Here is a 24,838-nt window from a genome sequence, read left to right as displayed (position 1 = left end):
CACTGGGGTGGATCCGCCGCGTGAGCGAAGGTCTTCCCGAACCCGCTCCGGGGTGTTTGGGCGACTTCCCAGGGGGCTGGAGCACGGGCTAGCTCGGTGGAGGGAATGCGAGCCTCGTTTGTCCGGGGCTGTCTCGACGGCGGATTTCCCTGTTTCTTAAAAAAACGAAAACCCCTCGGAGTCTGGGGGAGGAAAGCGGAGGCGCAGCTAGTGGCTCTTTGCAGCGCGGTTGCTGCGGGCGAGGGTGGGAGTGACTGCTGCGGGCGACCTCTGACGCTCTGACGCTGTTGTCTTCACAGTGGCCTGAAGGAAGTTCACCGGGATTCCTCTCTCCCGCAAGGGGCTCCAAGCGGGCCCTGATACCGCGGGACTGAGGCGCAGACGTCTGGGGTTATTATGTGGATTTTCCGAAGACCGGGGTTCGCGGCTCGAGACCGAAGAAAAGGCTGGCTCCTCAAGGCTCCGGCCGTCATTTGATACCCAGAACCCCCCTTCCAGCCTCACCCCCCACCCCTCCGAGGATTGCCCCAACTGCCTTGGACCAGCGACTTCCCAGTCCTCTCTCATTCCGCGTTTTCCCAAGAAAATAGTTTCCTTTCACAGCTCTGGTCTTTTACTGCCATCCGTACATTCTTGCCCCTGGCAAAGACATCCGCCTCTCCATTCAAAGCATGCTTTCTGTTTTGTCAAAGATGACCTGTAATTGAACGTTTATTTCTGGTTTTGGATGAATCTGTGGAGCTTACGTTGCAAGAAGAAAGGGGGAACAACGAGACACAATGAAAGAGAAGTCCAAAAATGCTGCCCGGACTAGAAGGGAGAAGGAAAACAGTGAATTTTATGAACTGGCTAAATTACTGCCTTTGCCCTCGGCTATCACCTCGCAGCTGGACAAAGCATCCATAATCAGACTCACCACCAGCTATCTCAAAATGAGAGTGGTGTTCCCAGAAGGTAAGTGATTTTGCCCGGATGGAATTTCAAAGGCAGGGGGCATTGGGTTTGCCAGGTAGTGAAACTAGACCGGAGGGCAGAGCAGTAGGTACTTAGTTGCATCCATTCTTTCTGCAGAAGGGAAGGGAAGTGCAGCCTGGCTGCTGGTCTAAGGACCTCCCTGAACTCAGAGACTGTGTTGCCTTTTCGTGACTCCTCCGACTTCCCCATAAATTCTTTCTCTTCAGTCCATCAGATATGTTTGGTTGGGAAGCAGCCCAGCAGCGCTTTTGTCAACACTTCAGATACTGGACTCAATTGAAAGTACTACTAATCCAAACATGACTTTCTTTTTTATTCCTCTTGTTAGAATTGTATCCAGTAGGAAGCAGGAGCACTGCCAAATTCATGGGCTTTGCTAGGTATCGCTAGACCTACAGGCTTGGAGCTAGCAGAGCTAAATGATTTCTCTAGAGTTCTGTACATGGGAAGGGAGCAGGCATATTTGTGAGTGAGCATGTCCTGAATTTATCCTCTTGACTGTTTATAGCAAATCCGTTCTTGCGGTTCAAGATGTTCAGAGGTCCTGGAACGAACTTTGGAGCTTGGTGATTTGCTTGTTATTATTTCTGATGTAATAGATTCATCCCCAAATTCAGGAGATGAAATTATGATTACTAGCCTGCTCAGGAAATATCATCTGGGTGATGGTCTAGAATTGTCTAGACCTACAAGTTAGAACTGCTAAGCTGCTGACATGATTTAAAAGCTGTATTTGGATGATCAGGATTCACTGTGTGGAGGACAGAGCTGCCTTCTACAACACGGTCATGTAAGAAGCCATTTATACTCGCTAGGAAAGGAGACTTCCGATGCCATTTCCCTGTCCGGTCCTCGTCCTTTCCTTTACCCTCCTCCTAATGACATAAACAGATTTTTTTAAAGTAGTATTTTAGATTTGTTTTTACTGGGAGAGAGGAGGGATCAGAAGTATGAAGGGAAAGGTGCTATACAACAAAAAGCCCAGAGTATAAATCCTGTTTATTGCCGAACCAGAATTGCATCTTTGACCAGTACAGGTTCACATTGTTGCTGTTGATTTGAGGATGTTTGGGATTTGTTGTTTTCTTTTTAAGGGGGGGGGGAATGGTCCCTTACTGGGTTGAGAGTTTCACTTTGCTGCCTCTTGATGGAAAGTGATTCTCTGAGTCAAAAGCTAGCAAAGTGGTCGGAGTCCTGAAGGCCAGCATTCACACCGTAGTTCAGTCCTGCTTTAAGTAGTTGCATAGTTCCTTCTGTCTTTGGTCTTGAAGCTGTTCCTGGAGCATTCGCCTCCTCTGGCCATGGAGAGCACAAGAGGAGAGGGAAGCAAAGCGTAAAGTACCTGAAAAGTTCAGAAAAAAAAGAAAGGGGAAAGAAAGAAAGAAAAAGAGAGCCTGGAGACATATATGTAAAACCAGCCTTCCATTCAAACTGTGCTAGGAATTGAGGGTGGGGAAATTACCATTGTGCACACTGCCTTCTGTTTAAAAAAGAGATTTCGTTGTCTTTTATACTGTCAGCGCCTACTTTATAAAAATAAAGCGATCGCGAACTCGGCTGGCCGCGCGGTTCCTAACAGGATTATTAGCAGTGATTTGTCAGCCCCTGCGGTCTCAGTGGGCTCCCTTTCTGCGTGATTTCTAGTAGGTCTCATCAATTATCGGTGCCGATGTCTCTCGCTGTTTGATCAGAAGAAGCATATGGTGCCGCTGGTGGGGCTGCGAGTAATCGCAGGACTAGAATAAGTAGTCGGCGGGTGCAGAGTGGAACTCAAAGACCCTAGCAGGCGTGGCCCGCAGGGGCCCCAGCTGCTGGTGGTGGTGGAGGATTTTTTTTTTTAAGAGACCAAACATTCTTGTCTGATTAAACTCCAAGTTAACAATTTTTTTAATCGCGATAAGTAGGAGGGACAAACAACAAACTCTTATTGCCAACTTTACAGGATTTTTAATTTTTCATTTTTTAAAGCGACCTGTGGTGAAGAAGCCCACTGGAGTCTCTCAGCAGAGCAGCAGATTCCTCTCTGGTTACTTGAACAGCGACTGTGCTTTCTGTAGCTCCCCTCACCTTCCTGCCCCCACCCCTCCCCCCTCTCCCTTCTGTGGGCCGGTGTGAGTTTATGGGGAGTTTATGCAATCTCTGGGCACACCATTTATTTCTGCAGCTACCGTTGTGCTCATAACTCATCCGAGGTCTCCAGCCGGTGAGTTAGACAGGAGCGTCCAGACATCTGGCTCCTGGGGATGAGGTTTTCATGCTGAGGGTGCCTGGGCTTCCAAAACTCCAAATCCAAGCAAGCTCATTCACATTACGAAAGAACAACAAAAACAAACAAAGCGAAAGCACAACCTTCAAAGGAGTGAGTCAGAAGCCTGAGAAAGAACAGGGTGCAACCTGCAGGGGGTGCTAACTTTGGGTTTAGGGAAGTCAGAGAGTGGTCGGGATTGTGGGACATAGTAGTGGGAGAAACTGAGACCTTTCTTGGGATTCACCTTAAGTAATGAGAAATGAAAAGAGCATGCAAACGAAATTTATTTTCACATCCATCCTGAAGCCATCTGAGCACAGAGTAGGCCTTCAACAACATTTGAAGGTTGGGGTAAACAGTTACATGGTATGTCATTAATGTAGTTAGCACCAGATCACATGTAGCTTATCTCTGCCTCCCTAGGTGCAGTGAGTTGGACATAAAGCATAGTAACTAAAAATCTGGTGTCACTTCAACGTCTTAGCTAAAGACACAGCAATGACTGCAAAACTTCATTGTTTTGGCTCAGATCACTGTTCATCTATCTGTCCCATAAAAACTAGTAAAGACTAGTAAGTTGATGAACAAAAAGAAGCTACCCATTCCATACTTGTTTGAAAAATGAAAAATATCTCCTAATAATTTTTTTCTCATTCCCTACTATGCATGGTGCTGGATATATCTCCACCAACTTCCCCTTGGACCCAATAGAATCCTTCCTTATCTGGACACAAGTTTCAGATTTTATTTACTGGTGTACACAAACTACAATCAAGCTGTTGGGGAAAATGGGAGAGAGAGAGAGAGAGAGGAAAGTGTTAGGAATGAAGCATTCGATTTGAATATTTCATAGCTTTAAGAAATCAACTAAGGAACATTAGTATGGAGTAATTAAAATTTCACTTCTCCCAAGTGGCAGTATTCAATTCTAAAATTTCCTGGCAAAGAAAATGTTGTGGCACCTAGAAATGACATGATTATTTGAAGTTATCACATCCAGAAAGGTAGGAATAAAAAGGAAGAGGTGATGTGACTTCATGTGCAATGTGAAACAAATTTAAAAAGAAATATATATTTGATATCTAGCTATAATGAAATTTTGACTGAAGACATAGTAGTTGGCAGAATGGCCTTTGAAAGAATCAAGCATGTCTTCAGATCTACTGCTTCAAAAACTGGCGAGCATCACACTACCATTGCATTGTCAACCTGTCTTGAGGAAATAAAAATTTACAAAATTGAAATTAATAAGTAACTGCTTAAGAAAGAGAGCCTCTCCAAAGGCTGGAGGGATTGCCTACAGTGCTTAAACCAACCTCCACAGCAACTTTCTACAATCTTCACCTCAAGAGTGAAATTTTTAATGGCATTTTTTTGTGTGTGAGGCCAAGAAGTGAAAGAGAGAAAGAGGCCCCGTTTCCCACGTGGATGGTGATTTAAAGCTGTTTTTCTTGCTGTTCAGGGAAATGATTGAGCATTGGGTTTCAATGTTTAGTTTTTTACAGAAGTTTTTCTCATTTAAAAGCCTTTCAACACAGTTTACGCTCCACGCTGGTTTTCTCTGTTCAATTTCAGTTTTGATGTTGACTTATAATGTAGCGTGCAGAACTAACTCAGTGCACAGCATTTGCAAGGCAGATTTATGTGCCCGAAATTGTAGAACAGATCAATGGAAGAAACTTCTTCTCTTGAAAGGGAGGGCTCACTAATAAAAACAATAACAAAAACAGCACCGTGCACACGAGGTCAGCCTACAAACCGCCCACCCGAAGGCTGGGTGTGATTTCTAGGCGAGTGGTTTTTCTGTTCTGGAAAATCCCGCTTGATAGCTTTGAGCCTTTGCACACACGAATGTGAACGGACTAGGACCCCATACGTAGTGAAAGCTAGGTACTAGTGGATTCTTGCCGAGTTTCTCTACTCTTCTGGACCGGATATTACTCAAGACAATGCGGAAGGGACCCATGGACACCTACAGGATTTCTATGGGCTACCCATTGTCAGTTCTTGGTGCTTGGCACGTACAATTTTGAGTGGGGGAGGGATCCTCAATTATTTAGAAATGGGCTGGTTGCAGTGGTGAAAATGCGAGATCAATGGCGGAGAACTGCGGAGCAAATGCAGGTAGCCCTAAGGTAAGGGCGGCCCTCTGCAGTTGGTGCCAGACCAGAGTTCGTAAGGGGATCGAGGCCTCCGCGCCGCCCCGCGCTCCGCGCAGAGCTCGCCGGCGGGAGAAGCGCGTGTGCCCGGCCAGCCCGGGCCATGGGTGCACCTCCGCTCGCCGGCGCCGGCGGGCCCGAGAGCCATTCCGCCCTCCACCTCTAGCCTGGACCTCCTGGCAAGGTCCCCTTAAGGTGCTTCTTCCGGGTTCTGGGAGACCACCCTCTCCTGCCCCGGCAGTGGCCCCCGCAGTGCGGGTCCGACCTCCCTCCCTTGAGTTGGCGGCCGCCTAAGCCTGCAGCCGAGATCCGACTTGAGCAAGTCCTTCCCGCGGGGGAGGGCTCTGTTGGACAGTCGAGACCCCGGCGGGTGCCCAGTGCTGGGGAAGCGGGGACCGTCACTGGCCCCGGCACAGCATCGCTACGGCGCAGGCGGGCTACGCGGCCCTGAATCTTTCCAGTCGTCACACACCGTACTCTTGTACAAAAATGCACAATCCCGCGTGCATTTGTGTCCCCATGGGTTATTCAGACCGCAACCGTCCTCTGGAGGCCGCCTTGGGCTTGGCCCGCAGGATCGGGCCCATTAGTAATTGCAGCCGGGAGGCGGGCGCCTACGGAGACTGGGAAAGCCGGCCAGGGAAGACAGTCTCCCCAGGGCCCGTTGGCTTCCACCAGATTTACCCTAATATGGGTGAGTCCCCTGGGCATAGTCCCGCTGTGTCTCAAGCCCTCTTAGAGGAAAACAGGGGAGACCTGGGCGGAGTGGGGTGTAGGCAGCTGGGAGGGCCTTAAATCTGTCTTAGAAAGGCAGCCAACGCCCTCCGAAGCTCTGCCACACCCGCCGGGTGGCCCAAAAGGGTCGCAGGGGTTGGAGGGCGGGCTACAACCTCGTGGAGATGGGGCGGGTGCACCGCGGTGCCTGAAGCATCCTTTCACCCAGAAACCGTTCTGAAAGCGGCCCAGGCTGCACGCTCTCTTCCTAGGCAAAAGCCACTCGCTACGGCGGCTGGAGCTGTAAGGCCAGGGAGGTGGCCGGGCCCCAGGGAAGGATGGAACGGCGTGCGCTCGGCCGTGAAACAGGAGCCTGCAGGATACCAGCATTTTGGCTTAGTCTCCTGGGCCAGGGGCCCCACTCAAGCCCCAGGCCCGCGGGGAAATCCAAGAGGCTGAATCGAGCCCCTTCGAAGACCTCGTGGTGAGAGCAGGATCTCGGAAGACCCTCCACACCCAGCCACCCAGCTGTAGTCAGGTCTCGAACAGCTCCTTCCAGCGCTCCCCGCTTCCCCTCAGTTTATGGCCTAAAAATACATCGCAGTCTGGGAGAGGAGGGTTCAGGAAAACCCGACAAAGGAGACACCTATCTATTGAAATATAGTTGTTATTTATTAAAACACACACACAAAAGAATAGTAGAACAAGCTTGCTTTTTCTCCTCTTCCTATCTGAGTGAAGGAGGCGATGCCTGGTCTGTAATCTATATTTTGTCAAGGGTGTGCAATTCATTCTGAAGGAAAAGCTCGATCAATTTATTTTTGCTGCCTGCAATAACACAGCTGGATGAGACTTTGAGCTCACGCTAGACTGGGGCTCATCATTCATTCGCCAAGAACGGGCCTAAATGGTGCCTGTGGGATTAGGTCAATTTTAGTGGATCTACTTCGCCTCATTTGGTTACTAATTGGTTTCTTGTTTTATAAATCGAAATCTCATTTTCAGGAAATTACAAAACCCGTGCAGTCAGTCCATTGAGGTAATCCTTGGGTCAGGGGGTATTTAAATGGAAATGGCTCAACCACGCACTGAGGGTAAAGCAATGGTGAAACTTGCCCGGGTTTTCACGTGAAATGTGAGCTAGCCCTTTAGATCCATAATAGATACATCCCTTCTAATGCTACTTATGTAAATATGGTAAACCAGACTTTAAGGGGGAAGGGGGAGGGCGCTGAGAGAAGCAAAATATATCTGCTGAAGTTAATGTGGCATATCTTGGAAATCTTCCAAAATAGATTATGTTTTCCTTTGTCTCCGGCCACTTTAGCTGAGGAAAATCCTTTTGTCTAACACCCGGTTTAGTTATCGCCTCCCGCATGGCGTTCCTTTTCTCCTTTGCAAACCTCCATTCCCTCAGCATCACCGAATTACAAGGGAATCCTTAGATCTTGTTCCCACTGTAATCCGGCCGCAAAGGGAGCTGGTTTCCTCCTCATTTTAAACAGACAATCAAAGGATTTGCGAATTTTCTGCGGTAGGTCAAGTGCAGAACCGAAATCTCAGCTTACGCCCTCGCCAACGGAAATTGAGTGCGGGAACGTCACCGCAGCCTGGAGACGAGGAGGGGGGGGCTCCGGGAGAGGGTCTTCGACACACTCCGGGGTTCCCGGGAGGGGAACCCCTTACGGGACTCGGAGAGGCCTCTTTAGCGCCACGAAGGGCGAGGCTGGCGGTGGTATGGGGTCGGGAAGGCTCTGCAGGTAGACTAGCTTTGGCTGCCAATCTCGCATAAAACATTAACCCAGCTACTACCGTGTGACGGAGGTTTCCACCAGGAACACGAAGCGAAAGCACCGCTCCGTGAAAGCAAAAGGTTCCTTCAGAGGTGGGGAGGGGATGGGGAGGGCGAGCGTGGCCCCTGTTAACCTGCGCCTGGACCGGCTGTTTATTAACCTGCGGGGAAGGCTTATTTTCTCTGGTAGCCGCATACTAATGAGGCCGCAACCCGAGACAACAAACAGCCCGGGCCGGCGCCGGAGTCCCGAGCTCGCTTTTAACCCCGGGCCGGGCGAGTCAGGCGGGGGCAAAGGATTCAGGTGGGCAGGCTGCTCCCGCGCATCGGCCAACAACTCTCCGCCCCTTCGTTTCACAATCAAACCGGCGTGTGTGCTTCCTTTTTCACTGTTTCGCTCCTAGCACAGGTTTCACACGCTGCTGGGAGACCTGTCCCCAGACGCAGCGACCTCTGTCTTCGGTGGTGGTAGTGGGGAGCGTGGGAGCGCCTAGCCTCCCCTTTCAGGCTTCTGGCTTCCACTGGGCCCTGGGCCACCGGCGCCGTGGCGGCAGGTCCCTATCCCCAGCAGCAGGCCTCCGGCCCGCACACCTGTGCAGCCACCCGCTGCCGCCACTCTTGGGGTGGGGGGAGGGGTTTCCAAGAGATGGGTCTCCAAAGGGTCCGAAGCCAAGGGGAGGGATCGCTTGTCGGAAACGGGGAGGAAAGGTAGCAAGGGAAGGAGCGAGTGCTCGGGGCTGTTTGGGGGCGACGGGCCACGGGGAGCAGCCCCGGGACCGGCGGAGGAGGCCCTGGGCGGAGCGAAGCAGGGACCCGCTAAAGAGGCCGGCGGGCAGGACAAGGGGTGAGGGAGGGAGAAGGGGCCGGGCTCAGGCGGGGAGCCTCGGTGTTTGCAGAGCGGTGGGAAATCGTTATATTTATTTAGATGTGCAAACACCTGGAAACCCCCGATTTGAGCTTAAGGGCCACTGACGGTCTCCGGTTGCGTGGGTTTTGATCGCTGCTGTAAGAGCTCCTGACGACTCGCGTTTTATTCCGAAAGACCCGCCCCCACCCCATCCCCCTATTACAAAGCAAGTGTGTTTGTCATTCTGAACTTCTGATGATTTGCCCCTTCACGAACGCACGACAGACTTCTCTTTCTGGTTATTTGGGTCCTGTGAAACCTTGTTTAATGAAAGGCCTTAACTGCCTAGGTAAAATAATTTCAGCGGCGACATGGTTGAAAGATGTTCGCCCATACATAATTTAACTTCCAGCCCTGCAAGTTTCTCCTGTGTTTTCATTTCTTTTCTGCCAGCAGGTGCTAAACATGCAGCATATATGTTGTCACTATTTTTAAATAGTCAACCTCGAGTGTGGATAGTCTGTGGGCATCCCTGGGGAAAGAATTCAAAACACAACCTCCAATGATCTTTCCTGGCGGCATCAAGGACGACGGAAAAGGGCTGTCTGGGTTAGTAGGTGATACTCCTGGGTGATAAAGAAACTGAACAATTCTCCTCTGTCTGCAGAAAGGAGCGAAGTACTGCTGACAGGGGGCCAATCTCTAAATGTAACTAACTTCTGTAAAGACGGGGCAACTTCTTTCTTTGTGGGAGAGGAATGGGGGCAGATTCAAGGCCAGGAGGTGGAAGCCGGAAGACAGAGAGAGAAGGCCGGCGCAGGAATGCTGGGACCAGAAGCCATTCTCACGCCAACGGATTTTTCCAAAGGGGAGGGGAGAGAAGGCCCAGGTGGAGTGGTGGAGAATGGCTGGAGAGGCCGGCAGCCAATCCATGAGTCCGCTATGGGTCTGCTGGACTTGGCCCGACGCCTAGGGCCGGCGGTGGCGTTTGCTGGGTGTGACGACATTTTGGGGCTCCGGATAAGGAGGATGGCGGAAACTTTGTGCGGAAATAAGGTCTCCCTCATTCCCGTAAGCATAGTAGTGATCCTACCCAAAGTTACCTCTGAGGTGAGGTGTCGGGGACGAGGGCGAGCCCACCAGGCTATGACAGCCCCCAAATTAGTGTCCTACCAGGGAAGCGATTGGCCAGGTCACTGCTCTAGAGGAATCTGAGCAGGTCCTGCGGAGGGAGACTCTAACCTCTGCTCAGTCCTTCAGAAACGGGCGAATGGAGCACAAACGTACGGGCTCTGAATCGTGCTTTGCGTGGAGAGTATAGCGGAGGAATCCTCTCTCCGGATATGTGTGTGTAAACGTAATCGCTGGGACAAGTCCCAGCACTGCCAACGTCTCTGTGTCTCCCCAGGGCTCGGCGAGGCATGGGGACATTCGAGTCGCACCAGCCCCCTGGACAACGTGGGCAGAGAGCTGGGCTCCCACCTGCTGCAGGTACCAGTGTGGGCCCCCTCCCTCAGGCGTCGCACGTGCGTACAGGGCGCGGGTGCTGGGCTCTGAGAGGATTTCTGGTTTTGCTAGAAAATGGAGACAGCTCGAATGGGGCCTCTCCCCGCCCCAACACCTCCTCCACAGTGAAAGCTTTTAGCCTCTTAACCACTCGCGGTGCCATGGCACTTTGGGAGGTTGAGAGGGAAGCAAAGCGACAACCAGGATAGTAGAGAGGCGGTCAAGGCCGCACTAAGGCTGCTGGACCGAGGGAGGGAGGGGAAGACAGCCGACACAGTTGAAGCAGGAAACCGAAGCGTCCGGGACCCAATCCCGAAGGCTGACAGCAGAAGCGCCACCTGGAGTGAAGAAGTTACAGAGGAGATAACAAGAATCTGGCAAAAATGCCCAGCAGTGCTTTAAAGACCTAGTTCCCGGATCCCGCTTCTCCCCGAGTTTCCCTTCTCCTCTCGCCAGGGCTGTCCCCAGGCCACGCACAGATTCTGGCAGACACACATACACCCCAAGATAATGAGTTTAACCAATGTGAGGCGCCCATTACCGCGTTGTTTGCAGTGCACACCGTTTTAAATTGCCCGTTGCCCGCTTAAGTCGCAGAGCAAATATTTAAAATAGTAAAACTCCCGGTGGCATTTTTAGGCTTGACACTTGTTCCCTACCCTGCACCCCCTTTATTACTATTCAAGCCCATTGAGCTCCTTGCCCAGGAGCCTGGAACCTGAGCAGCGATGGGGAAAGCTGAGCTGGTTCTCTTCTTGTGCACAAGGACAAGCACTTTAGGCCTCTAGCGACAGAAGAGTCTTGATCTTTACTGTTCTTCCTCTTAGATGAGATAGACATAATTTCACAGGGCAAAGAAAGGCCCCGGCTGAGCAATTTTTCACCAGCTAGGCCAGACACGTTGAATGCACCTAGAACCTTGCTGTGTCTCCTTTCCTCTCAAAGTCATCTTCCATCAGATACCTCTGGCCCTCCCCCCAGTCTTTCCACATTCCCATCAACAGGAACCAAAATCTACAACCAAACTGTCTCTCACTCCTCGTGGCTCTTCCATCTTTCACTTTCCATCACTCCCACCACCCCACCGTCCCAGTTCTTCCCTCCAGTTCACTGATTTTGGAGTCTCTCAGGCTCCACTGGGAGAAAGATGAGGCTTTCTACTCTCCAGTTACCATCCTGGAAACGCTCAGAGACAGTTCTGGCCTGTCCTATGGGGTACCTGTGAGTTGAGATAGACTCAATAGCAGATTTCTAAGATGGCGCAGGAAGATGCGGTGACATTAAGGCTAGGAGGAGGGGATATGGCTGATCCTCTCCCCCCCACCCCACCACTGTGTTTCTAAAACAGCTCCTGATTCCCTCCATCCTTTTTCTCACTCTGTGTTGCACCTCTTTGATCCCCCCACCACGAGCTAACCTGCAACGTGCTGGTGTTTCTCCCAATCCCAGCTCTGTTTCTCCTTTCCCAGCTTTATGGCTTCCTGGGTGATCTCAGTCAGGACCACTACCTGGATTCCCTTCTTCCCATGAGCAGGACACCAGCTGGTGGCTGTAAACTAGACCTCTTTCCTGAGCTTTCCATCTTTACTTCCTACTGTCAGCTGTACACATCCAAATGGAAATTTGCAGGCAGGTGTGTACATTTCCAAATGAAAATCTTTAACAACAACACAGTGCCTCGCTCTCCCACTCCCCATCATATGAAATCTCACTATGCTTTCTTAACATTTCAATCTTGGTTAGCCATATCATCTGCACAATGCTCTTCTTAGAGCCTTGAAGTCAGTCCCAGTGTCTCTTTCTGTCACCAAAATAGCATGAATTCCACAGCCAGAGCCATCTTTAAGTGAGATTCTCCTTTCTGTCTCCCCGTGATGTCCTACATTCAGGCTTTACCAGCTCTGCTCTAGAGAACCTGCCCTGATCTCATTCCTAGTCCTTCTTCCGGTGTCACCATCTACCCTCCGCCAAGAAAACCACCCATACCCAGACAAAACAAAACACACACATGTGGTCATGCTATTCTCTTGACTCAAAACCTCTTTTGGAACACTGAGTATCTAAAACTTCCTCATATAGACAGCCCCCAATTTTTAAAGTCCAACTCCAGCATGCTTCCTAAGCCCCATGGTCAGTACACTCCAGACTACAGCAGCCCCCCCACCCCACCCCGTCCCTGCTTTTGTTCGTGCTCTGTATTCTGTGTAGGGTACACTCTGCCCTTCTTTGTTCCAAGTTTCCTCTTCAGGTCTCTCCTCAAAGCCTCTCTCATTCTCCCCCCAGGACCCCCTGGCCACTTGATTCAAGAGTCAGCATTGTCTGTTCAGCTGTGAGTTTATTATATCTGTTTTTAGGTCAGTCACCCCCACTGGACTCTGAGCTCCTTGAGAGCCCAGTCTGCCTCATCCTTGTCTCTACTGCATAGACTGAGGCCTCATTCACAGAGATAAAGGGACAGTGAAAGTCCAATACTTTTCCGAGAGGAGAGCCTGTCAGTTTGAAGCCTCAGTGTAAACACACGCTATAGCACTCCTCTATGGATTTGCTGCCCGTAAAGCCTCTCATTTCCTAAATCCCACTCTCCTGGACTCCTTCCAGAGCCATTGGCTAGCTTTCCTGTGTCCAAACTTTTCATACTGTCAGAACGACCTACTGCAATGGATCTTTCCCAAACCCTGTCAGTACTCTTTAGGAAGCTACCGTTATGGAGCCCTTTAAGTTGAATACAGAAAAACTCTGATGCTTTCAGTGACCACTGTCCCAAGACCCTAACCTACCTCTTATTGTGGACCATGATTTTCACCCCACCCCCATGTTTGTGTATGTTACAGACATGCCCTTCCTGATGTTATGACTGGTGAACCCTGAGTCTTTGATAGCAGTATTCTTGTCCTCTACCTCCTCTAGATTTTTCCTGGTGTGCTGCATGTCCCCAGGCACGGATTGGGGACTAAACCAAAAAGGAGACCCTTGTGGCTGTGTTTCTATACCCTGTGCTTGCCACCAGCCCTTTACCCCTTGAACAGAACCTTGCTTTCTTCAGCCCACCTGCCCCTTTTATCCAGAGTAGCCCACAGAGGTCTCCATTTCTTTTGTTTCTGCCTCCTCAGACCCTGGACGGCTTCATCTTTGTGGTGGCCCCCGATGGGAAAATCATGTACATCTCCGAGACAGCCTCCGTCCACCTGGGTCTTTCTCAGGTAGGTGGGGGAGAAGGGAGCTTCTTCCGGCCAGATGTTTTCACAGTTACAGCACAACTGGAGGCACAAGGGGATTGCTTTGCACTGCTTCTGGGGTTGAAAGCAACTCAGTGGACAAGGGTGGGGGGGTGTTCCAGCTTTTTCAAGAGTGTGCATCTTCCCACCACTGCCCCTCTTCCTTTAACTTCTACCCCAGGTCTCAATGAGGACTTAAAATTTTTTTATTTTAATCTGTGCTGTACTCTAGGCACTGTGAGAGGCTCGGCATGCTTTATCTACTGTAACATTACCAGGGAGTTGCAGTGTTATTACTATTACTTTCATTTCTTAAGCAAGGAAGGCGAGGTTTAAAGAGGCTGAGGTGGGTAGCAAGCAGCTGAGTTGGAATTAGAATTCAGGTGATTCCCAACCTGCCAGCTCCCCCTTCCTGACAGGAAGAGGTCGTCCACCATCATGGGACAGTGGTACTCTCCTCTTTGCAGGTTGAGCTGACTGGGAACAGTATTTACGAATACATCCACCCGGCTGACCACGATGAGATGACTGCCGTGCTCACAGCCCATCAGCCCTACCACTCCCACTTTGTGCAGGGTAAGGGCAGATGCATGCCCACCACACTCTGGCCCAGGCAGTGGGAGCCTGCTTTTAGCTTCTTCCCTGTTAGCTGCCCAGGTTCTGCAACACTGTGCCACTTGCCTGTATCACATCCTGTGCCCTCCTCCGTCCCTCTCTGCCAGAGTACGAGATCGAGCGCTCCTTTTTCCTGAGGATGAAGTGTGTATTGGCGAAGAGGAATGCGGGCCTTACCTGCGGTGGCTACAAGGTGCGTGGTAGAGCCAGAAGTTGGAAGTCTCTGGGAGGCTGTCCCTCCAGCTCCTGTAGCTGAGTGGGGGATCTCAGCGCCTGTGCTGGGCGGGTGTCCCCCCTCCAACCCACAGGCATCAAAATGCTGCTGGTGGGAACGAGTCTTGCTGGCTATTCCACTTTGTGATCATCTTGGGACTGAGTTTTAAGGCTCAGTCTGACTGGGTTGTTGTACTCAATTGTGGAGGCTCTCAGCCTGGAGCCCATGGGTGGGGTTAAAGGGTCGGGAAAGTGTCGGTGGCTTCTATGGATTGTCAGAGTTCACTTAGAGACGGAGGGGAGCCTGCACAGTACTCACACACTCCCTGAATAAAATCTCGCCACCCCACCCACTACCCCACCCCACTTTGTGAGGGCTTACTGGCCATGGCTGAGTCTTACCCTGCCCCTACAGGTCATTCACTGCAGCGGCTACCTGAAGATCCGCCAGTACAGCCTGGACATGTCCCCATTCGACGGCTGCTACCAGAACGTGGGTTTGGTGGCCGTGGGCCACTCCCTGCCGCCCAGCGCTGTCACAGAGATCAAGCTGCACAGCAACATGTTCATGTTCCGCGCCAGCCTGGACATGAAGCTCATCTTCCTGGACTCCAGGTGGGCGGGCACGGACAAGGGTCGCCTTTGCAGGGAGAAGAGCCCTCTTTAGTGATGGGGCATTTCTCGCTGACCACAGGAACCCATTTTGTATGTGAGGGGACTTTGGTGGTCGGAGAAACCCGACTGCCTGTGCCGCACTCATCTCCGGGGCATTGTTCTTCGCAGGGTGGCAGAGTTGACGGGATATGAGCCGCAGGACCTGATCGAAAAGACCCTGTACCACCACGTGCACGGCTGCGATACCTTCCACCTGCGCTGTGCGCACCACTTGCGTAAGACGCCGCCCTGCCCCAGCGCCACACAGCTGCCTGGTCCCTGGGCAGGAGTCGCTTTTCTAGCCCACCAGACAGACGGGCGGGTGGGAACCCTAGGGGCGGCGGGTCCCTGGAGGGTGTGATTTGGAACTGAGGGCTACCAAGTTTCTAGAACATCCCAGGGCCTGTCACGAAAGTCCCCCCTCCCCCCCCTCAAAAACCTCACCAAAGATGCAAACAATGTAGGTGGGTCCACTCTTTTCCGTTTACAAGGACGCACCTCGGTTTGGGATGCAATTTTGAGCTTAATCTCCCAGGACAAGGGAGCGTGCGCGTCAGTGTTGCTGCTCCCCCCTTTCCTCCCTCCCTCCCTCTCTCCCTTCGGTGGTTCTCTAGCCGTCTCCGAAGGAGATGAAGCCTCACCTTTAGGAGCCCCCCCTCCCCCGCCCTTTGCTAAAGGTGACGCCCACAGCCCAGGGAGGTGCTGCCCCAGCGCGTACGCCCAGGGGACTGTGCCGGCCCGCTTCGATACAAATTAACCGAACAATCAATTTTGTTCGGGAAGTTCCCCGTGGTGTCTGTCTCCTTCGGGCTGATTTGGATATTGGGTCCTGCCCTCGGGCCGCGCTAGCTCAGCCCCCCCACCCCCCCTTCTGCTTTCCCGTCAGTGCTGGTGAAGGGGCAGGTGACCACCAAGTACTACAGGTTCCTGGCGAAGCACGGAGGCTGGGTGTGGGTGCAGAGCTACGCGACCATCGTGCACAACAGCCGCTCCTCCAGGCCGCACTGCATCGTCAGCGTCAACTACGTCCTCACGTGAGTGCAGCCCGGGTCCCGAGCCCCGCGGGCCGGGCGTTCGGAGCGGCAAGCTGTGGGCGCTGGTCCGGGGGCTGCTGCCCGCCTTCTTTGCTGGAGCACGGTGGAGGAGCTGCGCATCCAGAGCGCACACTCACTCTCTCGGCTCCCTGCTCGCTCTCGCTCTTCCACGTCCGAGCGGACTCTGCATTGAATAAAACTCAAGGCGGTAGAGTGGAAAGAGGGGGGAGGAAAGGATCCGACGTCCGGAGCCATTTATGGTTCCCAAACAGGACATCTGTTTCACTTTTTCAAATCTGGGGTTTGAAGTTCTTAATTTTAACCAGAGTCCACAATCAAAGTTCAGAGTTCTGAGAGAATGGTTCTTTGCCTGAACCACAAAGCGGGTGTAGGTGGCCAGGAGGGCCTGACTTCGACCCCCCAGAAAGCAGAGGGACCGAGCGCCTCCTCCTGCCAGCTTGCCCGGCGCCCAGGCTCCGCGCGCGCTGCCGGCCGCTGGGCTCGGAGAGGAGCCCGGCGCGATGCCACGCGATGCCACCTGCGGGTGCGGCTGCGGGGCCGGCTGTTGCCGCAGCTGCACCGGAGTCGTTTTCTTTCTGGAAACGATAATGGTCTCTGGTCGCCGGTGTGGCTCTGCAGGCGGATCACGTGGTCTGGTGTGTAGCTGGTGCAGAATAGCACGTTCTGCGAGCTGTTGGTGCAAGTGGAATCGCTGAAGGTGGAAAGCCTTTACGGAGCAGTCTTGTGTGTGCAGTTGTCGGGTTTTGTTGTTGTTGTTGTTGTTTTGAAATAGAGGTGGCAAAACTTGTGACTTTTTAGGGCACCTCTGGAGATACTGTAGAAGCGTGGACACAACAGGCACTTAGTACAAAGGCTATTTGGGCATTAGGAAGTTGGTGAAGGGGTGCTCTTTGGAATCCTACTAGGCTTCAGTGCCTCAGAAGGAGATTAATTTCTCGGTGTCCTAAATTGCCAAATTAAAAATGTAGTAGGTGGAAATATACTTGGCAGTAAGAGTATATACTCTTTGCCCTGTTTAATAAGAAAATATAATTCCACAGACTTAGGAAATGAATTTGGTTTAGATGAGGATTCAGTATACAAGAATAATCACTGATTAATAAGGAGAGCCTTTATTTTCCTTAGTTTAGCTAACAGTGTTAAAGTAAATACTGTTAGACTTTAGTAAAAGTAAGAGGGTTGTGGATTTGGGTGGAGGAGAAAGCACACCCATGTGCTGGGCGTCATGGAAAGAAACCATCTATTTTATAAACATAGTTTGTCGTATGCTTAAAACATACCTAAGAGAACATGGCAAAGCATAATTCATGAAATAAGTCACGCAGTGAAGCAGAAGCATTTTCCGATGAAAAATGCTGTCTGCTTACCATGGAGAGGAAATGGACATTCTTTAAGAAGGCGCTTTGTATGTCTGAGCTATCAGAAGCAACACACACACACACACACACACACACACACACACACACACACACACACTGTTCTCCGGTGGGTGCCTGGGGTTGGTAATCATTTTTTATCAACCAGCAGGGTAGACAGTCACACAGACCCATATAAGTGATCAGAATGCAAGTTAGACCTCCCAATGGGTAAACTTAATTTATGTTTGGAGTCATTTTGAAATATTCTGTTTGGCTTCCAGTGAATCAGTGTACTTTCTTTTCTCTGTTGACTGTCATTTTTCACTTCACACACTTCTTCAGGGCTGCAGAATTAGACTACCAGCTTTACATCAGATTAAAAAGATGTAATGAGGATAAAGAACTGATTTATAAAAGGAAATATAGCCTGGTATGCCTTTTCCTGAACATTTTTGCCAAGTGAAAATAGAAATAAACATGCAGAAGCATGTATACACAGCCCACAAGATGAAAACCTGAAATTGATTATCACTTTATGACTCTGCAGCTCCAGTGCTTTGTACAAAAATTCTGGGGACCATTTTTATGGCAGCCAATGTGGAGACTGCCTTAGACGAAATGTCATCAAGTGGCTCTGTGTGTGTCGACAGGATTTTCATAATGAACAGGTTGCAGTTTGTTTGATGTGCGTATCGCACATCTGGCAGGAAGTTACTAATTTACATTGTCTTAGCAAATTAAATAGATGGCTATTGATTCTCTATGGGAGTAGTGAAACTGCCACATACATTTGTTTTCAGGGCTAGCTCTCTGCTAAGACAGAATGATAAGTGAATTCTTTCCAAATACACCACCCCAAACAATGTACTTCAAAACCACAAGCTCTCCAATAATTCGACATGCCAGATGTTTTCCAAATTTAAGTGCCTTAATAGCATATATTTTGAGGGGATTTTCATGTCACCAAGGTAGCGATTTTAAACAGGCACTGAACAAATGAGTATATGGCTTTTAGTAGAAGCTGCATTTATGAGAAGCTCATTTTACCAAATGCCTGATGTTAAATTTATCGTTCAAGTTTTTTTTTAAGCTGTTGGAGGGGGGGAGGGGATCAGTTTTTAGTATGTAACAGAAGCAACACTGAAGAGAGATATTCCATAGCTTTGTTAAATAAAGCAACTGCAAGCGTGCAGGGAGGAGAAGGGGATGGTTTTAGAGGAAGTGGGTATGTCCTGACAGTGGTACTGGGGCTTTTGTATGACTGCCCTGTGCAAACTTGCAAGGTTCACTGCAGAATAAAGCCATACTGAGAGTGCCCATTTGTCAGTGACACACAGGTATATGTTGGTGACTTGATAAAATTTTAAAAAATCTGTTAAGTTTCCACAGGCTCTGAATAAACTGTGAAGCATGACAGGTCCCTGGTGATTTTCAGGAGGATAGAGAGGGGAGCGGTATCTGGTCACAGTGAACAAAAGTCCCGAGAAGTGTGGAGAGAGAAAGAAAGGAGAATACACTTTGTAAAGACCAGAGTAATCTTCTTTGATTCACATTTCCTGATTTTAACTTGAAATATTAATTATTCATAGCCAAGATGACAAACATTAGGACTTAATGTGAAGAAAATTGAAAATGTAGAACACTCAATACATGATGAAAAACAATTTATAAGAAAATGCTTTGTTTTTTAACTTTATATGTTTTTAAAATAAGAAATTTTGTGCACTTCAAAGGATAAAGACATTACCTTTTTCTGTTCTTAAAAGTGAAGTCGGGAAGGTATAAAAATCCTACTTGAAAAGCATGCTAAAGCATGTTTTTAACTTTTCAAACACAGAAAAGTTGAAAGAATATTTCAATGGATTTCCATATACAAAACAGTATAAATAAGTATCAATAAAGTAGTGATGAACATTTTACCATATGTGCTTTATGTCTCTTTGTGTCTATATGTGTTCATTTATGTCTATTTCCCCCACTAATCATTTTAAAGTAAGCTACAGATATCTCGATACTTCATGTTTAAATAGCATTCTCTACACAACCACCGTGCATTTAAAATGGCAAATTTAAGTGTTCAAATTTATTGTGCATAAAAACTTACAAAAATATATATAACTTCTAATTTACTGGCATTAAAAATAATCACCACTAATACTCATCAAGTGCACACTGCTATATGACTCTCACAGAGGCCTACCAATGGGGTTTCTGTAGGATGTACAGCTGGTCCTCAATGTCCTCCAGTAGTGAGCATTCAACCAACCTGGAATTGAAGCTAATCTAGGGGGAAAATACCCCATAACCAGTTAAGTGGTCACAGCAATTCCTTAAAGGCTAAGAGAGAGCATAAAGTGCTATTTTCGGAGAATTTGCATGGTTAGGTACTAAAAGTAACTAGAGATGATTTAAAATGTATGAGTGGATATGTGTAGGTTATATGCAGATTCAGTGCCATTTTATAGAAGGAACTTGAACAACTGTGGATTTTGATAGCCTGGAGGGTGCTGCAGCTAATCCCTCCTAGACTATAGTTGTAAACATTAGTGCATGTAACACCATTTCTAGTGTGGACGCGGATCTTGTGACTGGAGAGCAGAAAGCGTGAGGGAGAGTCGGTTTCTAGAGTGGTTTGGTCATTTGGGACTCAGCCACATTTATTTTCTGTTCATTTCCCATTGTGTAAAAGGCGCTTCTCCGTTTGTTTCTGAAGTTTAGGATGGAACACTGTTTTGGTGACACATTTTGTAAGATGTCTATCAGTGATTCACCAAGCACATGGGAATCGTTTCTTGTGTTAAAATTTCTTTCACTTGGAAACATTGATGGCAACATGTGTATAAGTGTGCTTAATACAATTGAATGATGGCTTGCTATAAGGTTTGTAAGAGCCCCCCAAGAAGATGATTAACAAAACAATTTCTTTCAGTGTTAGTAGAAGTAGCACAGATACAGATCATCCCTATTAGTGGTGTGTAAAACATGCTAAACCAACCCCAGACTCAGCGCCATCGAGTTGGTTCTGCCTCTTCTGAACAGCCCTTATGAGTTGTAGAATCTCCTCATGCCCAAGTAAAAATAAAAGAAATCCCAATTACTGCAGGTCTCATAATTTTTGTCTCTGATTGCATAAAATTGGCTTAGTCCTCACAATTAAAAAGGATTTTAAAATGTTAGTAAATTTTGTGAGTGTAAAACCTTAAGTGCTCATAGCATAAAGAAGCAAATATTCAAACATACTTATAACAAGTAGTGGCATTTGTTTTAAATGCCAGTGAAATGAAGTTAGTAATTTAAAAAAGCAGAAAAAAACAATCTACTGTATTAGTTTTCACTTTAAGGCACCAAGTTAATTTGAATGTTGATGTTTTGAAAAGAACTATTAATTTAAAGTTTCAGTTATCATATTATTACTAGAACTTAATTTTCTGGTTTGCAAAATCACCGTTTTACATTGTAAATAAATGTCAAATAAATCCTATCATGTAGCTTTGCGTATGTAGCTGCAAATATAAAATAATTCACTCTCATGCTTTGGAGCACTTCTTAACATAGTTTTTTTCTTTTTGATTGTTTGAAATAATGATCATACACACTGTATATTGACAAATAAGATTTGATCTTTAATTATATTTATCTTTTTTATGATAAATATTGAACATCAGAGTCCCAGTTGTTCTTGTCAAAAGACCTTTTATGTAATTGAATGATACAAAAACAAGTTGAAGATACATTTGTAGTCATAGTAGTTTTGCAACTGCTCAAACATTTTCTTAAGAGTAGAGAGCTTCAGCCTCATTTAAAATACATAACACCAGCACTAACTACCTACTCCCACTCTTTACCCACTTTTTACTTATGATCATTTTGATCAACTCCATTTAGTTTGGAACTTATTTTTTATTCTCAAACTTTAAATTTTTTAAAATTAAGCAAATGTTGAATGGAATGCACATCTCTTTCAAAGTGCTGGCACATTAGTTAATGATTTGGTTTTTGACAGCCCTGTATGGTGGTTAGGACAGGGATCACGGCCCCTGTTTTTGGATGAGGAAATGGAGACCCTGATATACTGAGTAAGTAGTGGAACCAGGATTGAAGCCTGATGGGTCAACGCCTGCTACCTGCTGTGGCTCTCTGTGTATGTGATAGGGTTGAGAGGAGTGCTGGGGAGAAAAATGTTTGGGAAAGAAGCATGGATTTCAGTGAGTGAGACTGTGAAGTTCATTCCACCCAACTTCAGCTAGTCTTTGATCTAATTTTAAGATGGGAGATTACAAAGCTGCCACTGTACTGATGTTCCACAAGTGTGTACAGATATTGCCATTTTAATGCACTGTCATTTCCTCAATGACATTTAATTAAGAGTGTATCATTTTCCCCCACAGGACCCTGTGAAGACGTTGCTCTTTTCTAAGAAAAGAAAGGCAGCCTGGGAATATCAGTTCTTTTACTGAAGGGCTGGCCTCTCATTCACATAGATACATTATTGCTATTACTAATTGCTTTATTTCATTAAACCAGATTTACTGTTTTATTTTCTTGTTAAACAAAAGTGTTAGTATCAAATGTCAGTAGATTGGCAAGCCACATCTTCCTATTTGTCAGATGTGGCGCACATTATTTCTGTTGTAATATATATGGCCTTTTCTAGATGGTGCGCACGTGTGTGTGTGTGTGTGTGTGTGTGTGTGTGTGTGGTGGATTGGACCTGTTTTGCTTTTGAAGACGAATGGAGAAGATCCAGCAACAGGAGAGGCTGTCCCCTGGGGACCCCGCTCAGGGCCAGGGGCAGGAAAATGTCCCAGCCTGCCCTGTGCTATCCTCAGCTCTTTGGAACGATGCTGCCTGGCTGTTTCTTCTGCTCCCGCGCTCTCTGCTCTCTGCGCCTTCCTCTGCTGTTCCCCGGCTTGGAGGCTCAGGTCCCCTCCTTTACTTTACTTCCTGGGCAGAGAACCCTTGGTGTGTGACAAATCACCTCCCGACCACTCTTCTGGGAATTTTTCTTAGCCTGGCTGTTGGAAGAGGAAGGGTTCCAGTTGTTGAGTCACGTTACGGAAAAGCATGTTCACTGCCGTCTTTGAAGATAGGGCTCCATTCCAGTAGGGCTGCACTTGAACTTCAGAAAAATGTATTGTTGGGGCCTGTTGTCAGTCTACTTATGTGCAGAATGCTATTATGTTCAGTAAAAGATGTGTGTGTGTGTGTGCATGTGTGTTGTATGTGGGGGTCTATATATCTTGATTAAGATTTGTACTGCTTTCCCTTATCCACTATTTCCCTCTTTGTTCTCATTGGCGATGAGCAGCAAGTGATGGACAATAAAGTTTGGTTGATGTGCTTGGTTGTGTGTCTAAGCCTCACGCATATCAAGGGCCAGGCAGCTAGCCAGGGAGAGGAGAGATCTATGGTGAAGGCAGGGCTAAGGGGGGTACTAGAAGTACTTACTTACTTTTGTGGGACAACGTTTGGGATCTCACTGAGCCTGGTACAGCTGTTTACCATCGGTGACTTTTTACTTCAGGAAGTGATATTGCAGTAAGATCATGAAAATATCTCTATCTCTATAGATCCGTAGTGTCACTGTAAGTAGCCCATGAGGAAAAGGCTTGGACTTACCTGTCAGATGGACCTAGGTCCCAGTCACAGCTGGATAGCTAATAATTGAGACCTTCAGCGGGTCATTCTACCTCTTGACCTTCTGTTTTCCTATTTGTGAGAAGAGGAGACTTGGCCCCACCTTTCCATCATATGGAAGGACTAAATGAGATCGTTTATGTAAAGAACCGAGACATGAGGCAGATGCTCAAAACAGATATTGTTACTAGCTTTTACCAATTATATGACCTAAAATGAAATGCTCTAGAAAGAAAGAAATAACTTTCCTCATTAGCTTGAATTTCTAAATCATGAACTTACAAGTTTGGGCATCAGCTATCCCCTCATTCTTCTCCATATACACATTTCCCTGATAAATACAGGGGTGACTCCAGGATATTTGAAAAAACAACCACAAACAAAACCGCAAGTATTGTGGAATGAGGTGCCACTAAGTTATTAAGCGCAATACAATGCTAATTAGGAGCTAAGGATCTGGAGTTTCCTAGGTTCACATCCACTAGCCCTGTGACTGTCGCTGAATTGCTTAACTTTTCTGCTTTTAAGTTTTTTTAATCTGTAACATGAGAATAATTGCAATAGCTACCTTGTGGAGTTGTTGACATCATTCAAAGAACTAATGTGTGTGAAGGTCTTGACACTGAGCTTGACACGAAGCAAGCCTGAAGTAAATGTGAGTTATTTCGAATGAAATTAAATAATTGTCACCTGCCAGAAAACACAAAATAAAAGATTGTGAGTCTTGGGGCTGATCGAGGGCAAGGCCAAGTCTTAGGAAGGCAGAGGGCCAGTTTCCTTCTGACCCCGAGCGCAGGAGTTGTTGCTGATGACTGTGAAACACGTGCAGAGACTTGCTGGGTCTTCCGTCAGTTGGTTAGGAGGAGTGGGTCTTGAACAGTGGTAAATAACTTAGTGAACACATCTGATGTGTCTGACGCCGCACCAGGTTCTGGGGACACCAAACGGAATAGGGAGGTATCTGTAGGAAGAACAGTTAAGCGCAAGCTGTGCCCCAGATACGTTCAACGGTGGCGTTGCTGTTGGCTAAGCTTCTTCCAGCACAGAGAGGTTCTCCCAGCAACAGTTAAATGCGTTGGTGCAGGCGGGATCCCCCTGGGGAATGCCTGCTTAGACGGAGTGGAGGGAGTGGAGCCAGTGGAGGGCCTGGGCTCCTGACTCCCTGTCCGTGTGTGGCTATGTGTGTTTGGTGGGCTATGTATTGGCAGCCGGAAAAGTGGCTGCTGGGTAAGGAGTCCAGCTTTGACTTGCGCAGGGACGTTGCCCTGGGTAGACCTTGCTGAGGTTGGTAGTGTGTGAAGGAGAGAGTGGGCAGCTGTGCCAGAGCTCGTTTTTGTCGTATTGGAATGATGCGGAACCGATTGTTGTTCCTGCTTGGAATGAGATTTGCAAATATATATATTTTTTACTGGACTTTCTTTCTTTCTTTTTTTTAGCACATTCTTCATAGGATGTACTGTTTACTTTACAAGCTAACCTATTATTTGGCTGGAAGGGCCTTCTGAGAATGACTTCAGTTTAGGTTCAAAGATTTCTTAGGGTGATAATCTCAGGAATTCCTGCAGTCTCTATTAGTCCAGTAAGTCTAGTCTTTTCTTTTGTCCTTTTTTAAAAAAAAAATCTATTTGAGTTTTCGTCTATCTTTTTCTCCCACCCTAGCTAACATCTTCTATTGTGTCTTTGGTCAGAGTGGTAGGTAGTGTAGCTGGGCACCATCTAATTTTCCTGGTTTCAGGTTGGAGAGATTGTGGTTCATGTGGGCCACTAGTCTTATGGACTGATTGCTTCCTTGGGTCTTTGCTTTTCTTCACTCTCCTTTGCTTCAGATGGGAAGGGTCCAGTAATTGTGT

The 24,838-nt window shown here is 48.0% G+C and overlaps 1 protein-coding gene across 2 annotated transcripts in view; it reads left to right on the top strand.

Moving 5' to 3' along the window:
- The first annotated feature begins 332 nt into the window (after positions 1 to 332).
- SIM1 (SIM bHLH transcription factor 1) overlaps positions 333 to 24,838 on the top strand; it is an 87,914-nt gene continuing 63,408 nt past the window's right edge. Inside the window, exons 1-8 of one of the 2 annotated variants that reach the window (XM_045294515.1) lie at positions 333 to 954; positions 10,144 to 10,226; positions 13,352 to 13,441; positions 13,924 to 14,032; positions 14,179 to 14,264; positions 14,700 to 14,899; positions 15,068 to 15,159; positions 15,825 to 15,972. In XM_045294515.1, the coding sequence (XP_045150450.1) occupies positions 780 to 954; positions 10,144 to 10,226; positions 13,352 to 13,441; positions 13,924 to 14,032; positions 14,179 to 14,264; positions 14,700 to 14,899; positions 15,068 to 15,159; positions 15,825 to 15,972 (983 nt within the window). In that variant the 5' untranslated portion in view covers positions 333 to 779. Of the gene's footprint in view, positions 955 to 10,143; positions 10,227 to 13,351; positions 13,442 to 13,923; positions 14,033 to 14,178; positions 14,265 to 14,699; positions 14,900 to 15,067; positions 15,175 to 15,824; positions 15,973 to 24,838 lie in introns of both variants that reach the window. The other variant, XM_004710896.2, reaches the window with a different exon arrangement.

Source organism: Echinops telfairi, unplaced genomic scaffold (assembly GCF_000313985.2).
Source record: "Echinops telfairi isolate 266 unplaced genomic scaffold, ASM31398v2 ScPeMD7_3533;HRSCAF=4204_0, whole genome shotgun sequence".
Lineage (NCBI taxonomy): Eukaryota > Metazoa > Chordata > Mammalia > Afrosoricida > Tenrecidae > Echinops > Echinops telfairi.
The sequence above is the reverse complement of the archived record's forward strand: the minus strand, read 5'-3'. Positions and strand labels throughout refer to the sequence as shown.